General features: G+C 37.2%; 1 protein-coding gene across 1 annotated transcript; it reads right to left on the bottom strand.

The window, feature by feature from the left end:
* On the bottom strand, positions 1–6,141 carry LOC146736585 (uncharacterized). Its single transcript, XM_085505322.1, has one exon. It carries the CDS (start codon positions 6,139–6,141, stop codon positions 1–3), a length of 6,141 nt encoding a protein of 2,046 aa, XP_085361448.1.
* Positions 6,142–18,183: the final 12,042 nt, after the last annotated feature.

The raw sequence follows: 18,183 nt of genomic DNA, 5'->3' as shown, positions 1-18,183 counted from the left end.
TCAGGGGTGGTGGTCTTCAGAATTGTTTTCTACAAGTAGAACAAGTTTATGGATAGGTCTCTCTAGAATAGAGCAATTAGTTGTTCTCTTACCTCGTTTGGTTAAGTTTGGGTCACCCATAAGAATCTTGACCCGTCGTACAAGTCCATCTTTGTCATTAATGGTTTCTATTACCTTTGCTAATCTCCAATGAGATCTAATGGTGTCTTCTTCTTGAAGAAGTACAATGTCACCTACCTGTATGTTTCTTTTCGTCTTTTGCCATTTCTGCCTGGACTGGAGATTTATCAAATACTCCTTTCGCCATCTTGTCCAGAATAAATTGCTTAGATACTGAACTGTGCGCCATCGTTTACGAGCATATAGATCCTCTTTCACAAAATTACCTGGAGGTGGTGCAACAACATCAGATTTCATTGTCAGGAGCTGATTAGGAGAAAGTGGAGTTGGTCCCATAGGATCATTCAAGTGCTCTGTTGTCAAAGGCCGGCTATTGACAATGGCCATAGATTCATATAAGAATGTTCTGAGAGACGAAGTATTCAGCCTGGCTTTAGCTTGCTCAAGGATTCCTGCAAGCACGTTCCTTACTGACCTAATCTGGCGTTCCCAGACACCTCCCATGTGGCTAGAGGCTGGAGAATTGAATATGAACTCACATTGAACACTCTGCAATGTGTCTTGGATTGTGTCTTTATCTAGTGCCTGCATTTCATGATAAAGCTCATTTTTGGCACCAATGAAGTTAGATCCCCTGTCACATCGTATATGTCTTACAGGACCTCTGATAGCAATGAATGAACGTAAGCTATTAATGAATGCATCAGTAGACATTTCTTCTATAGTTTCTATGTGAACAGCACGAAGGGCCAAACAAGTAAAAATTACACCATATCGTTTCACTTTACATCGACGTTCCTTAATGATGAATGGGCCGAAACAATCCATTCCACAGTATGTGAATGGTGGAGCTGGCTCTAAACGATCCTTGGGAAGATCTGCCATTCTTTGTGTGTTGGCCTTTCCTCTAAGTTTTCGACACAGGACACATCTGAATATGTACGATGCAACTGCTGAACTACAGTTCAGAATCCAAAATCCACTTGATCTTAGACTATTCACGGTCATTCCTCTGCCTTGGTGAGCCACCTTTCTATGACACCATCCAATAATCATAGACGACACATGATTCTTCTTAGGAAGAATAATGGGATGTTTAACATGGTCAGGCATGGTTGATCTCTTCAATCGTCCACCTACTCTCAGTACTTGTTGATCGTCTAAATAAGGACTTAATGAAATTAGACAGCTGTTTCTTTTCACAGATAATACATCGTTTGAATTGGCATGACGATTTAAGTCTTCTATTTCTTCAGCGAATGCATCTTGTTGTGCCCACTTTATGATGGTCATCACTGCTTTCTGTCTAGCTTCTTGTGGTGAAATAGTAGTCTGCCTAAGCTTCCTGGAAATGTATTGATGTAATACAGCAATTGCAGTCACTGCCTTGGACCAGTCTGAGAAGCACTCCAAATGATGCAGCATTGATGAAGTAACTACGGTAGTAGCCAACACCTTTGCAGTTTTCAGTTCCGGATCATCTTCTTGTAGATCTATGTTCATATTGCCAAAAGATGGTAGTTCTTCATTCCATAAAAAGGCTGGACCGGTGAACCAGTTTGACTTCTGCAAGCCTGCCACATCTAGGCCACGGGATGCATGATCTGCAGGGTTTTCTGCACTGGGAATGTAGTGCCATTGCTCAGCTACAGAAGCATCTTTAATTCTCTGTATGCGATTCGCCACATATATATGGAAGCGACGTGCTTCATTTCCAATATAACCAAGTACTACCTTTGAGTCTGTCCAGTAGAAATTGTCTATGTTTTCATAGTCTAATTCTTTGTTTAGGAAGTTGCTGACTTTAATGGAAGTAACTGCAGCTTGAAGTTCCAACCTGGGAACAGTCACTGGTTTCAGAGGAGTGACTCTTGCTTTTCCTAAGACAAGGGAGCAATGTATGTTACTATGAACATCAACTAATCTCAGATAGGAACATTGTCCATATCCTGTAAGACTAGCATCTGAAAAATGGTGCAGCTCAACTTTCTTCAAGTCTTCAAAACCTTCTGGTTTGTAGCATCTCCTGATTTTGAGATCAGCCAACTTAGGAATTTCAGAAAGCCATGATTCCCATTTTGTACTAAGATTATCTGGTAGGGGTTCATCCCATTCCATACCCTTCTTGCACATCTCCTGTAAAATACGTTTACCACACAAGACAAGTGGTGCAAGAAATCCAAGTGGGTCAAATATCGAAGCCACAGTTGACAGGATACCACGACGTGTAGGGGAATGATTTCTAATGGCTGGTCTAAACTGAAAGGAATCTGATTCTCCACACCATTCAACACCGAGGGCTCTTTCTACTGGTAGGTCACTGGAAGAAAGATCCAAGTCCTTGATGCCTTGTGCTTGCTCTGAGATAGGTATCGATTCCATAGTATCCCTGCTATTGGAAACAAATTTGTGCAGACGAAGATTCCCTTCTGCACAAAGATCACGAACATCTTGAATGAGTTTAACAGCTTTAGACACTGATTCAACACTTTGCAGGCCATCATCTACATAAAAATTCCTGTTAACGAAGTAGACTACATCACTACCATACTGTTGATTATCTTTAGCTATACGTTTAAGACCATAATTCGCACACCCCGGTGAAGACACTGCACCAAAGAGATGTACTTTCATCTTGTATACAACTGGGTCAGAATCTATATCGTCATTCTTCCACCAAAGAAATCGAAGAAAATCTCTATCCTGCTCTGCTACTCTGAATCTATGGAACATTCTCTCGATATCACACATGATAGCAATCTTCTCTTTCCGGAAGCGACAAAGAACACCAACAAGAGAATTTATTTGGTCTGGACCTTGCAATAAATGGTCATTTAGGCTTGTGCCTTTGTATCTGGCACTACAGTCAAATACAACACGTATTTTACCAGGTTTTTTGGGGTGGTAGACTCCATGGTGAGGTATGTACCAGACATGTCCGAATTCTTCTTCTTGTTTCTCAACTAATTCTGCATCGCCCGCTGAAATGATGCTCTGCATGAACACTTTATAGTCATTTAAGTACTTAGGATCACTCTTAAATCGACGCCGAAGGTACTGCAAGCGATTCTCTGCCATAATCTTATTGTCTGGCAATTTAGGTTTATCATGTTTAAACGGGAGTGGCATTGTATAAAGCCCATCATCTCCCTTGTGAATACCATTCTCAATAATCTTCATGAACCGGAAATCTTCCTGAGACATAAACACTTCATCAGTTCTGGTTTCATTAAAGTCAGATTCAAGTAACTTCACTACATCCAAAGGACTGACAATCTGTTCTTTTGTTGAAGTCTTGAAAGCATAGCAAATCTCTGATGGTGTATACTGCTTTTCATAAGAGTTATGTGCATCCCCAGTACTATTAATGCTGAGTACCAAGTTGTCTGGTATTACCTTGGTAAGTATTCTATGGGAAACACCGAAAATATTTTCACTCTCTTCTGCCTGTGTCATCTGCCCAACTATGCTCCATCCCAGGTCTGTTTCTATGGCGAATGGTTGATTTCCCACTCCTGTGATGCAGTTACGAGGTGCAATGGCTTGGGGACAATCATAACCGATTAATAGACCTACTTCACACTTCTGTATGGGATGTATCCTATGAGCGATTTGGTGGAGATGAGGCCATTTTTCTGTAATCTCAGGAGTTGGTATATGCGATTTGTTGACTGGAATGTACTCTAACGAGTATGCAGTTGGTAGTGTAACCATTACATCAGAATCAAATCCACGAACACTGAGATTGGGATACTTTCTGCAGGGAATAACACGATCACTTGAAGTCATGGTTGTTAAACGAAGACTAACTGGATCTGACTTTGTTTTGAGCTGTTCTGCCGCATGATTCAATACAAATGTAGTATCAGACTGTGTATCAAGTAGTGCATATACTAACATCTCTTCACTAGGATCTTCTTTGCTGGAGATCCATACAGGCACAATCATGGATGAAAGTGATTTGTCACGCTTGCGAACTATGCCATGACAACCAGCATCTTTCACATGTATATTGGTCCTTTCTTTGAGATCTTGATCTATTGTTCTGTTGGGTTCCGTAGTTTCATTGTGAGATGATCTTGGTACTTTGGTTATGTTTATTCTTTCTTCACTATGCAAGCTAGTGGGATGTCTCTTACTGCACTTCTTGCATATACTTCGATTTGGACATTTCCTAGACACATGACCAGAATGCAGACAACTAAAACAATAACCACCCTTTTTGATGAAATCTTGTTTCTCTGACATGGTCTTAGCTGTAAAAGTATAGCATTCTTGAATACTATGTCCACCCTTCTTACAAAAAATACAGGACTGGTCATCTTTTTCTGGCTTCGCTATGGTTGATAGAGTGCGACCTCCAGGCCTGCCATTTCTGGGTGTGTAGCGTTGAGATGTATCTCTGTCTTTCTGCAGGGTAGATTTCAGAGATTCCACAGAAGTGCACGGGTCACATGCAATTTCTGCTTCCTCCTGCAGGAAAGAAACAAATGATTTAAATGAGGGGTATATACCTGTGCATTTCTTTGTCTTTGCAACAATACGACTCCATCTATTTATAAGCCAATCTGGTAGTTTCTGAAGCATTTTTCTATTTTCTCGAACATCATTTAACACTTCCATACCTGTTGTGACTCTCATGGCTATGAGACACTGCTTTAGAAAGTCAGCAAACCGTCGCAAGGCTTTGGAATCTTTGCCAGAAATCTTTGGCCATGAGTCAATCTTATCTCTGAAGGCCTCGGTCAATGTGAAAGAATTTCCATATCTTTCTTCAAGAGTGGCTCTGGCTTCATCATATGCACTTTCACTTCTGAGTAGAAAGCATCCCTCTACCGCTTCTCTGGCAGAGCCACCTAAGTACCTTTTCAGGTAATGAATCCTTTCAACAGGCGGGATACCACGTGATTCGATTAAAGTAGAAAATGAAGTAATCCAATCTGGATATGCTAATGGGTCTCCTGTGAATACCAACGGTTCTGGTGCTGGTAGTCGACTCAGTGACACTGACGCTTTCAAGCTCTCAGTCAGTGCTCTAAGGTCATTCTGCGCTGTAGTTGGGCAATACTCCTGAGATAATACTGGTTGGCATTTGTGTCTATCATTATTTGATTGTTCAACTACAGGAGGGCTATGTGGCTCCATTATCACCATTGGTTTTCCTGTACTATGTGTATCTACCATTGCAGGTGGCACTAACTTGGGTTCTCTTTTAACTGGAAAATTTTCAAATAAATCTTCCCTTTCATATACAGCTAACTTAGCCTTTTCAATACGAAGCTCTCTTACTACCTTTTGTCTATCAAGCTCTCTTAACCTGCGCTGCATTTCTGCTTCAGCTGCAACCCTTCGCTTACTCTCCTCAAGCTCTAGTACCTTTAACTCCTCCTCTTGAATAGCCTCTTCTTCTCTGGCTTCCAACTCAGCTTGAAGGGCAGCTGCTTTAACAGCGGAAGCCCTGCGTAATGATGATGAATTTGTTTCTTTTGAGTGCTTAGAAGACCGTGAGCAATGTGAAATGACTGATTTAGAACTAGATGACCACAGAGAACCAATGGACACCATACTCGAAATTTCAGCCCGTTTTATTACACGTTGTGCACGAAGAACTGTCTGATCCACATAGGCATTTACTCGATCAATGGCCATCAAAATATCTTTTCGTGGAGTGCTTGACAGATCTCTAATTTGATTATGTATTTTAATAATTTTATTGCGCTCTTCCTCTATCACGTCAATCAGTGTTTTGAGCGATTCAATTGATTCATCCATCAATCGCTCACGATGCGGAACACGCGACAACAGCCGATCATGGGTTTGCCAAAATAAATTTTCAAGATCTTGTAACTTACCTTCTCTCGCCTTCTCAGTGAGCTTAGGTACTCTCTCTGATCTACGTAAACTTATTAAAGACTCAGATTCAGTCTTACCTTTACTATTAGCCTGATCTGTACCAACCAACACTGCCTCTTCTCGCTTATCTTCAATATCCGACGTTGAGGGCGCTGTATCACAATCCATTGTCACGATAACACACGTCAACGTTTTTGTGATTGTCACAAATGAAAATGGAAGGAGTGTGTAAAACTACCTACACTCTTATAAAAAAAATGTCCGTGTCAATAAGCTCAGAGAAAGTCTCACAACCACAAACAGGTAAATCTAAACAATGTGAAAACTACAAGATTAAACAATGCAGACTCATAGTTGTGCAGCAGGGAGTATGACAGCAGTAAATACATGTGTGAAAAATTATGCCACTGTGACAAAATTAGGATAAATTATTGGCGAGGTTCAATATGTGCACAAATGTAACCGTACATACAGCAACCATTAAAAAGCATGCAAACAAATAAATAAAATATCAAATATAAATTCAATCAGAATAGATTATATAGTGTTCGAATTAAATGTTCAGTTTTTCGCACAACACTGTCAGCTATTGTATGTATGTTCTTTATGGAATGTTCAGGCAGTTACCAGCTTTCCAACATCGGTCTTGAATTCATCTGCTCTTGACAACTTCAGCTTAATGTTGACTTGAACAGCAGTAATGCACAGCACCAGTGAATAACTACAGTGGGGTTTCCTGGAAAGGCATCAAACGTCTTCAACACAGCTTGGAGACACGCCACAAAGATCTGAGTTTTTACTGTATCACCAAGAGCTTTACTTTAAAGTGACAAGTCTACAAGAGTTTCGTATACTGGAGATGTGATTTATTTCAAGCAACAGTGCAGGTCTGCTTAACACTATACAGCGAACGATCCGTAATGTAAGACCAAGCACATTCATGAACATCGTATTCACAATCTTAAGCTCCGTAAAAACTGAAAAATACAGATAAATACAAATAACAATAACGTAGCAACACAATTAAATTTATAGTAACGATATGCTAGGTATGTCGAATAATAGTAACAAATGATCGTTTTTCCGATCTACTCAAAACATCTAAAAAACTTGATAACAAGATAAATCTTGAACAAAAAGAAGGCAAAAATAGTGTAAATGCAACGGATACATTATGGGCACATATTTACCTCATTGGCGACCTGTAAAGCCTTGGGATAATCGAAAGTATCCGAAATTCACAGTGACATAACAGAAAACAGCTTTCATGTCTAGTATGTATCAACAAACGGCAAAAAAGGCGAATGGATACAATAGGGCAAGTCACTAAGAAAGATCAAATAAGTAATGAGTAAAAGTATTCAAAATACAACACAAAATAATTATTACTATCAATAAAAGACCCCAAACACAACAAGGAGTCTACAAATGCATAAAATTCATGAAACAAAAAGGAACTATTTTCTATGCGTAATGGCACACCACCGCGAAGGTGAAGCTATTCGATCTGTTTGTTTCGCGAGGCTCTTCCAACATTCTAAGAAAGAACATTTCAAATCTGCCAATAGAGGGCGGCAGCCACAGGTAGGATTTATTTCATTGGTTTCTATGGTGATAGTATTCCATCATTTCTCAAGATTGTTCATGGTGACATTGACCATATATTTTCAAACAAGATGTCATTCAACTCATTACAATAATTATAATCTTTGGGAATTATAGTTTATCTTTGCTTGCACATAATTTATATGCATCTGAAATATTAAATTTATGTTTGATCTCCAAAGGTCACACATCCTGGTGTTTCGTTGGGGTATTGTTCTATAACAGTGAAAATATTATACCTCAGTTGTTGCCATGTTAAACTATTATTGAACTTGAATGACAACTTGGAAATGCCAGAATGTTTGACCTTTAGGGTGCCAAAATACCAGGATGTTTGTTTGACCTTTAGGGAGCCAAAATACCAGGATGTTTGACTTTTAGGGAGCCAAAATACCAGGATGTTTGACCTTTAGGGAGCCAAAATACCAGGTTGTTTGACCTTTAAGGAGCCAAAATACCAGGATGTTTGACCTTTAGGGAGCCAAAATACCAGGATATTTGATGATTAGGGGAGGCGGGAGAGAAGAGTTCTTGCATGAGGCTTGATGAATAAATCAACATTAATGTGAAATAGACCTTTTACTTGTTGCGTATTGAGGGTATCATATTCTACATATTGTTTCAATAGTAAACTTTTGACAAGCTTCCAACATGGTCACAAATATTGCAAATATACACACCTCCATGTAGAAGATGTAGTGTTATGCTGAATGTATGAAGGAAGGATTAATGATGGTTTTCAGACAGACAAAAGCACAGCTAAACAACTGTGATAAGCTTTTATATGGTCAACAATTCTTTAGGGGGTTATGTGGTCTCAGAATGTCAGTATTTATTCGTATCAGGTTTTCTGTTACTTGTCAATATTCACACAAAGTATTAGAATTTCATTACATTAACCAATCAACATGCATGTTATTCCCACTTTGTTCTTTAACACAGTACCTGATTGACAGAGAAACATCTGCCCAATCAAAACAATATATTGTAACATTTCTAGTTGATATTTTGGTGATTCGAAGGTTTTTGTCTTGTTTTTAAAAAGGGGGGGGTAAAATTGTACAATTACAGTATGATTTAGAAAATATTTATTTATGATTAATAGGAAGGTTTTATTGTAAATAAATATACCATGGCATGAAAAGGATTGAAGTGTAGTTAATGTTTTAATTATTCGTATATGTTTAATTCTGAATTGTGACTGGTGAGAGACTCTTGTGATTATAGTTGTATGTAGACCATTATTCACACCAGTCAGCAATGCTTTGTAAATTAGAATACTTCAAATATGTGGTGTGATCAATCCTTATAACTTCTTGTAGTTATCTTAAGGGAGGGTGGTCAAGGGAAAAAAATCCTCTGTCTGGCTTGCATGTTGCTCTCTTTTTGCTAATCTTAGTTGAATAGTTATGGTTATCTAGTCTTCTTTTTATTTGATTAATATTAAATAAATAAACCAAAAAAATAGTAAAAATTCAACTGAAATAGTCAGGTTCATTTTTTAAAGGTATAAAGTACCAAATAAAGTAACATCAAAAGTTGGAAAATCTGCTCCATACCAGCATGACTTGAATAAGGAGGGACCTGATATACTAGTATATTTGTTATGCATGGCTGCCATGGTAACATATTCATAACCAAACAAGTGCTCTTTCTCACAATTGATTGGACAGATATTATTAAACACAGGCCAACAACTCACTTTTTCTCATTCATTGGAGCAAATACTATGAAATTACAGGATTTTATTTGATGACCTCTCTCCTACTTGCCTATTTTGTGATATGTTACTGTGATCCGATTTTCATTGCAATTAGTGACAGGTTAGGCATAGTTTGTCACTAAATTCACTAGTTTTTAACTATAAGATTTACTACTGATATTTTTAGTTAGGTTTATGGCGATTAATAACTATATTTTCTGGTCACAAATATTTTAATATGTAGCCCAACTGAGATGGCGCCCTTCTTGAAATAACGTAAATAATTCGCCTGTGATGGCGTTCTATATAATAGATTTACGCAACGAATGATTTGGTGGTAAATTGGGGTGGTAAATTTCACGGTCTGATTTCACAGACTGTGATTCCCTGTTCGTGATGTGACAGCAACCACACACTGTTCTCTAATTTTTGCTACGAATAAATATGAAGATATATAGATGTACAAAACCGTTCTTATTCATTATTTTATGTTCAATTTCATCCCGTCGCGCTTGTGTAGCGACTTTCGGGAGAACGAGATGGCATCGCCAGAGACAACATGATAAAAATCCCACCTCCCAGAGTCAGTACTTACTTTATATTCCCGATATTTTGTGATGCTGCTTCCAGCCCTGCTGAAAACCTAGATAAAGACACACCGAGCCAGGAGGGCGAATAAAAGAAACATCGTGATGGGAAAAATGAAAATTATGGAACGGTCAAAAAATCACTGAGGAAGACAAATTGATTTGATTTGGAAATTGATTTGGCATGCTTGTCCCACTCTTTACATGGTACAGTTATTATTTGGTGATGTATTGTTATAACTAGAAAAAGTTTTACATTTATTTTCTAACGCAGATCACGACTATCATCACGTAATCATACAGCATTTTTGTACAGCTTACGGTGCGGTTTTTCATGCAGCTTTGACTCTCCTTTCTTCTCAAGGGAGAAGCTTACCTATTTTTTTGTTATAAACTTGGGAATACATCGCACAACAATGCTCGTTGGTTTCTTGTGTTTATCACGGTACATTCGTCCCTTAACGATTTAAAATATAGTATTTATTTATTTATTATTCGACCGACGGTTGAAGAGCAAATCACAAATCCAACATTGAAACAATCCCTAAAAACCAAATTGATATATGTTTCACATGTAAAGAGTCAAAGAGTCTCAACAACTAACCCTTTCAAGTTCAAGTTTCAAGTTCACCGGGAGTTTGTTGCCAGGCGGTGAAAATACCCGGATATTCGTCCGAGCACCTATTCCTGACTAACAAAGAAGATCACGAAATATAGAAAACAAAAAGGAATTTGTCGTTTTCACCATTAGAAACGAATAACGATTATATCATTATTAAAATCATTATTACGTAAAGGTCGTGTGTATATATCATAAATAATTCGTTATATATTCTTATTACTTGGAGAAATATCACAATGTATTCTGGGATACCATTAACTAAAATATAAGACACTGCACCAATGTTATAATTTTAACATAATTTATTACAGTTTTTGAATGATGTCATCAGGAGAGATGTTCCTGATGACATTAATAAGGTCCCCAGCTGTTGGTCGCGACGATGGCTCCATAGCACAACAAGCCATACACAAGTCCTTATATACTCCTCTTCCTAGGTGCCTAATGTTGATGGGCGTGATGACCTTGCCAACCGCGACATCTGTTCTTATACGTTTAATGAAACCAACTAACGTACCGCATAGATGTGGAAGCTGCAGTGTCACCACCTCAGCCATGGAACACCCAAGTGCCCAAATGTCTTTGGTAGGACACGGTGGAGGTTTTTTGCAAATAACCTCTGGTGCCATGTACACCACCGTGCCCGCACCTGAGAAGTCACTGCTTCCGATGGTGACACTGACGCCAAAGTCAGCTATGCGGCAGCTTGGTTTCCCGTCATTTTCGATTTTCACCTACAAAAAAATAATCAAAAATCAGTGTTACCCCACTGAGTGTTATGAACATTATATTGTGAATCAAACAAAGGAACCAAATTTGAACCACAGATTATAATAAGATATTACTCCGAGAAAAGACCATTACCTGAAACATCTAATTGTATGGAATAATTTCCAAGGGCTACGATTACCCACTACTATTCTGCATATATTATTTATAATGTTTCAAATGTAAACCATATTGTATATGCGAGATACTATTTACAAACATCAAGCAGAACAAATCTACTAATCCAACGAGGCCATTGTTTGAATAAACACTCCACCCGAACTCATCAAAATTATATTCAATTCACTGGTCGTTATTTGGTACAAAAACGTAATAAATATTGAAAATTTATTAGTATATTTCTGACAGCCTCTACCCAACATTGTGCATATTCTATAATTGTCTATATACTATTTGTCCATCTACTACTACATATATACTTACAAGAACATTGGATGGCTTGAAGTCGTTATGGACTACTCCCAGATCATGCAATCTTTGTAAACCAGAGAGGGTCGCCAATAATGCCAACTTAAACTGGTGGCTAGTTAGCTAGTGAAATGAAAACAAAAAATGTGAAATATTAACTTTGCCGTTGTTTGATGAAAGATCGCAATTAATTATCGTCTATGAAATTATAAATATCAAAACCAATAAATCCGTCGTTAATATGGATATAAAATACGACTAAGATGATAGAGAGGCTTGACGATAATCAAGTTGTTACCATGGTTACATATGGATGACAAGTTTCAAGTCAAATAGTACTTACCATATTAGCATACACCAGTTTTTCGAGATCATGACCTGGAAAGTAGTCCATTGCGTATGCATTGTGTACGTCATCAACACCTATTAGTTGTATACAGGAACTTCTTGAAGTACGAAGTAGACTGTAAGAAAAAAAAAAACGATTATTGGTACATGTTTGAGTAATGTGTCGATAATTCGTGCATGGAGCTAAACATGATATCATTATATTTACATTCACGATTCTGATAAATAAAATCACTGAGAGTTAATTGTTTTATACGGGAACTTTAGCATAATGTTTGTTGACCAAGCAAAATAGAATACTTGTCACAAACGTGTGTATATTTTTCTAATATATGTTTGTTAAGCCATATAATACATGTGGGTTACTATTCCCAGCTGCAATCGCTTTGCCGACACTTCGTGACGTGGTTCGACACTTGCATAAACTATATTATTTACATATTATTGGGAATTAACATATAATTAGACTTGAAGTCGTTATGGACTACTCCCAGATCATGCAATCTTTGTAAACCAGAGAGGGTCGCCAATAATGCCAACTTAAACTGGTGGCTAGTTAGCTAGTGAAATGAAAACAAAAAATGTGAAATATTAACTTTGCCGTTGTTTGATGAAAGATCGCAATTAATTATCGTCTATGAAATTATAAATATCAAAACCAATAAATCCGTCGTTAATATGGATATAAAATACGACTAAGATGATAGAGAGGCTTGACGATAATCAAGTTGTTACCATGGTTACATATGGATGACAAGTTTCAAGTCAAATAGTACTTACCATATTAGCATACACCAGTTTTTCGAGATCATGACCTGGAAAGTAGTCCATTGCGTATGCATTGTGTACGTCATCAACACCTATTAGTTGTATACAGGAACTTCTTGAAGTACGAAGTAGACTGTAAGAAAAAAAAAAACGATTATTGGTACATGTTTGAGTAATGTGTCGATAATTCGTGCATGGAGCTAAACATGATATCATTATATTTACATTCACGATTCTGATAAATAAAATCACTGAGAGTTAATTGTTTTATACGGGAACTTTAGCATAATGTTTGTTGACCAAGCAAAATAGAATACTTGTCACAAACGTGTGTATATTTTTCTAATATATGTTTGTTAAGCCATATAATACATGTGGGTTACTATTCCCAGCTGCAATCGCTTTGCCGACACTTCGTGACGTGGTTCGACACTTGCATAAACTATATTATTTACATATTATTGGGAATTAACATATAATTAGACTTACGTCATTATATTGATTTCATTTTTGAACATCTTCCTTGCGCTTACTTTCTCCGACGCAGTGGTTGGTGGCTTATGGTGTTTTATTGCCACCAATTGACCTTTGATCTTGGCCAGATGGATATTGGCGAAATTACCTTCGCCAATCTTCTTATCCATCTGGATTCGGTCAAGGTCAAAATTAACCACTGGCCGAATGGCAGCTGAAAAGAAAAAGAAAATGACAGTACTTTGTCAGTAATTGTAGTTTATCTTGTTGTTAATAATGACGTAATCGCTAAGTTTGATATGTCGTGTCGTGTGGTGGCGCACTTTACGTGTGCATAAGCTGTGAAAAGGCCACCACAAGATATGATTATTGTCTGGATATTAATGGCGACTTTATTTTGTTGCTATAAAATAAAATATAATGAATTTACCTGGCACAGGAAGATGCTCAATTATGTTTGGTGATTCTACTATTATCATAGCAGTTTTTGTGGGCGTCTTCTTTGTTTTTACAGAGTCACCTTTAGATGGAGGTCCAGTCAGCGATAAATCTGCAAAATGTCGAAGAGAAATCATCACTTTAAATATCAACTGATAACAGAAAACCATCCTAACATTAGTCATTTTAATTATTAGTCAGAGCTTTCACTTATTCATTAGATACATATGTTGTGTTAACCAGGAGATGGACAATACTCACTTCTTTTTTTCTTCAGCTCTTCCAACCTCTTCCTCTTTTCCTTCAAGGCATCCCTGGCGGATAATACTGCAAGATACAAACGACCAGCATCAGTCTAATATGTCTAGAAGTACGTCGGGCAAGTATGTACTGAATGTGTATGACTAGTGTATGACTATCGAAAATCGAACGGCGATATATATCTATGATGTCTTATCTAAAGTCACGTGGCATAAAAATTAATCCAAATATCAAGCGTAACTCAGTAAGAATGGACATCTTGACTGAGAATATAAAACACCATAAAACAATAGACTCAATTTTTACATACTTCCAGCAGGGGCCTTGCTTGCCGGAGGAAGAGGTTCCATTGTGAAACTTGAATTACAAGTGTTTGTAACAACACTTGAAGTGCTGGTCTTGACTGGCTCTATATAAGACGGAGAACAAATAACATGATGAGGCAAAGTAGTATTTAGTGAAATATAATACACATATATAATTAAATGTTTACAACAATGACATGCCTATATATTAGTGTCGCATGAACACATATTTCCCAAACTTCCAAAAAATGACTATTATAATTACGCACCTCTCTTTATGCGCAATTCCTGCAACCTCTTCCTTTTTTGATCTAAACTATCTCTGTGAGACGGTTCTGCAAAGCAATATGAGAATGTTTAGGTGTATTTTTGGTAACAAGGGACATATATTCACGAGTGCGACAAACAAAAAAGTTTCGCATCAATGTATAACTTACTTGTAACACGTCGCTGAACAGCAAGAGGAAGAGTTACGAGCATTGGTGACATTGATATTTTGTGGTGAGATGGAGGTGTTACCACAATTGATGGTATAATTCTTCCAAAGACAAAGTCAATATCTGACTTTGATGTTGTGGGTTTTGGTGGAGGTGTTACCACAATTGATGGTATGGTCCTTCCAGAGACAAAGTCAATAGCTGACTTTGATGTTGTGGGTTTTGGTGGAGGCGTTACCACAATTGATGGTATGATCCTTCCAGAGACAAAGTCAATATCTGACTTTGATGTTGTGGGTTTTGGTGGGGGCGATACCACAATTGATGGTACGATCCTTCCAGAGACAAAGTCAATAGCTGACTTTGATGTTGTGGGTTTTGGTGGAGGCGTTACCACAATTGATGGTACGATCCTTCCAGAGACAAAGTCAATAGCTGACTTTGATGTTGTGGGTTTTGGTGGAGGCGTTACCACAATTGATGGTATGGTCCTTCCAGAGACAAAGTCAATAGCTGACTTTGATGTTGTGGGTTTTGGTGGAGGCGTTACCACAATTGATGGTATGGTCCTTCCAGAGACAAAGTCAATGTCTGACTTTGATGTTGTGGGTTTTGGTGGAGGCGTTACCACAATTGATGGTATGGTCCTTCCAGAGACAAAGTCAATGTCTGACTTTGATGTTGTGGGTTTTGGTGGAGGCGTTACCACAATTGATGGGATGGTCCTTCCAGAGACAAAGTCAATGTCTGACTTTGATGTTGCGGATTTTGGTGGAGGCGTTACCACAATTGATGGTATGGTCCTTCCAGAGACAAAGTCAATGTCTGACTTTGATGTTGTGGGTTTTGGTGGAGGCGTTACCACAATTGATGGTATGGTCCTTCCAGAGACAAAGTCAATAGCTGTCTTTGATGTTGTGGGTTTTGGTGGAGGCGTAACCACAATAACGGGTACTAATTTCTTTGATGTACATGCTTCGACTGTACCAGTCGTAGTGATGGGATCTGTAAAGACAACGAAAAGCAAAATATATTATCCTAACCCCAACCTTGACGTATTTGGTTTTGAAACTTTTAGCATTCCTTGGTAAATGACGATGTGTTCTTTACGATTCAATCGGCTAGCGTATTCATACTCAGCAAATAAAAATATACAGAATAATACACACAATGGCAAAAAAAATTACTATGATAAAGACTTTTCGTTTCTGACACTATAAAATTCAAAAATATGACATGTTTTTCTTTCAATATTTAAGTGTAATCGGTAATTATTATTGTGTCCGTATGGAATATATTTCTCTACATATGAATATTGTTATATAATTCCGAATTCATTTGTCAAAAACAAATCAAATGTTGATAACGGAAAGTGAATGTATAGTTGATGTATTCCACTGAAGCCTACCATTGTTACAGTATATACGAATAAACTCTTACGTTAGCAAACATAATAAATACATTACATTGATTACACGGTCTGTTTCAACTTCATCTGCTAAGAACCGGACCCAAAAAGTCACATTTGGAAACAACTGTACAACAATATATGTTTGCTGACTTACCTTCATCCTGAAAAGTACTACAACACAGAAGTTTTCTAAACGCTTTTTTCAATCTGCCCATTATCAACGTTAAATCGTGACGGAGAAAGTTCAAATGAAGTGTTCGGCGACAGAGTAACAGTAAGGTTTGTGATACAAATGAAACGTCAATCATAGCAACCGTGACGTAATAAACATAACATAGTCTCGCAAAATATTGCGCGTCCTCACGTGAGTTCCAAAGACGCGCGCGTGATCTAACAGTCTGCCTGGCTTGCTGCGTATGGTTGTGTACAATAAAATATAGCAAGTTTTGAGGCACTTGGCATAGTTACGTAACAAGTACACCTGTTGGTACCCCCTGTGGTAACATTTACAATCGTGATAATAGAAGAAATTAAAGTTGCCCAATTCAATGACAATGTTAGACCAGGTCTTCGTAGCGTCACACATTTTGGACATTTGTGTTGATACAATGATTTTCTCCAGAATCGAAAGCGCTCTCCGGTACTTGAGTACAAGTTACGATCTGCCCTCGATGTTCACTAGGATAACATTGTGATTGTGCGTAGAATTATACTACAAAAATTACCGTAAATGCATAGGCTAAATTATTTTACATCATGGCAATATCTTAATACTAAAAAAAATTCTGTCTTGTAAAGTAAATAAGTGTCGACGTCCATAAAATTCGGTATTGGGCTGCTTGATCCCGATACCCATTCCGATAACTTAAAAAAAAAAGTGAAAGCGACCCGCGGTTGTATATCGGAGCGATTGCCGGTTGCTGTTGAAAAAAGAAAATACTTCCGAATTTGGGCTTCAGGTGGCGGGCTTTACACCCGAGGCGTTGCAGACGCATGCGCGATATATCTGCACATGGTTAATTATCTGGAACATTTTGCTGATTTGCTTCTGGATATTTCGACGTTCACTGACAATATTTAGGACTATAACCAGTGAAAATGGGTGATATGAATAATTCCAATAAATCGATCGTGCTGTTTGTGAGGGTAAGTAGAAATGAAAACCTCACAGTCCGAAGTATGCCTGGAATGTCTTGAGGTCCCTCCAAACTGTACGATGTTATTGACGTGCCAATACTATACTATGCAGCAGTTATTACAGGTAGTCCATGGATGTGGTTATATATAATCTACCCGCGTAGTATGATTTATGGCGTTCACATTTCAGTTTCGCAAGTGTCGTACGACGGGGACCTTTTTCGGGGACATGTCAAATTTCAATGGCGGACATTTCGCCCCGAACGAAATCTTTGCACTGAATTGAATGGTGGTTCGGAATAGAGCAAAATCGTGTTCTCATCTCATCAGTATTAGTTCAAATGCTAATTTGACTTATAAATGCGTCTCTTCATTTTAATTTTTTTAACTTTTGAATCGTCGAAATTCCAATGTATTTTTGTTTTCGCATTACTCACTTTACTGATATCTCAAAATATTCCAAAATTTATGTCTCGTTAATAACAAGTCTAATTAAAATAAGTTCCTAGTTTTGTCTTTTTTTCATTTAATTTAATTATTTTATTTTATTTTATTTTATTTTATTATATTATATTATATTATATTATATTATATTATATTATATTATATTATATTATATTATATTTTATTTTATTTTATTTTATTTTATTTTATTTTATTTTATTTTATTTTATTTTATTTTATTTTATTTTATTTTATTTTATATTATATTATATTATATTATATTATATTATATTATATTTTATTTTATTTTATTTTATTTTATTTTAATCTATTTTTTGTTTGTTGATAGTTTTTTAAAGTTTTGGTAATTGTGAATGGCAAACATAGATCCGACTCAATGCCCAATATAAATTCAAATCTTTTATATTGGTCAACGGCGCACTGATTGGTGGAAATAATTAACAAACAATTCCA

Source organism: Saccoglossus kowalevskii, chromosome 11, assembly GCF_978046115.1.
Source record: "Saccoglossus kowalevskii chromosome 11, keSacKowa6.1, whole genome shotgun sequence".
Taxonomy (NCBI): domain Eukaryota; kingdom Metazoa; phylum Hemichordata; class Enteropneusta; family Harrimaniidae; genus Saccoglossus; species Saccoglossus kowalevskii.
Note: the sequence above shows the minus strand (reverse complement) of the source record. Positions and strands in the feature narration are given on the sequence as shown.

What these genes read in the sequence shown, in the direction of transcription:
- LOC146736585 (XM_085505322.1), bottom strand. Translation starts at nt 6,141, where the DNA reads ATGGATTGTGATACAGCGCCCTCAACGTCGGATATTGAAGATAAGCGA.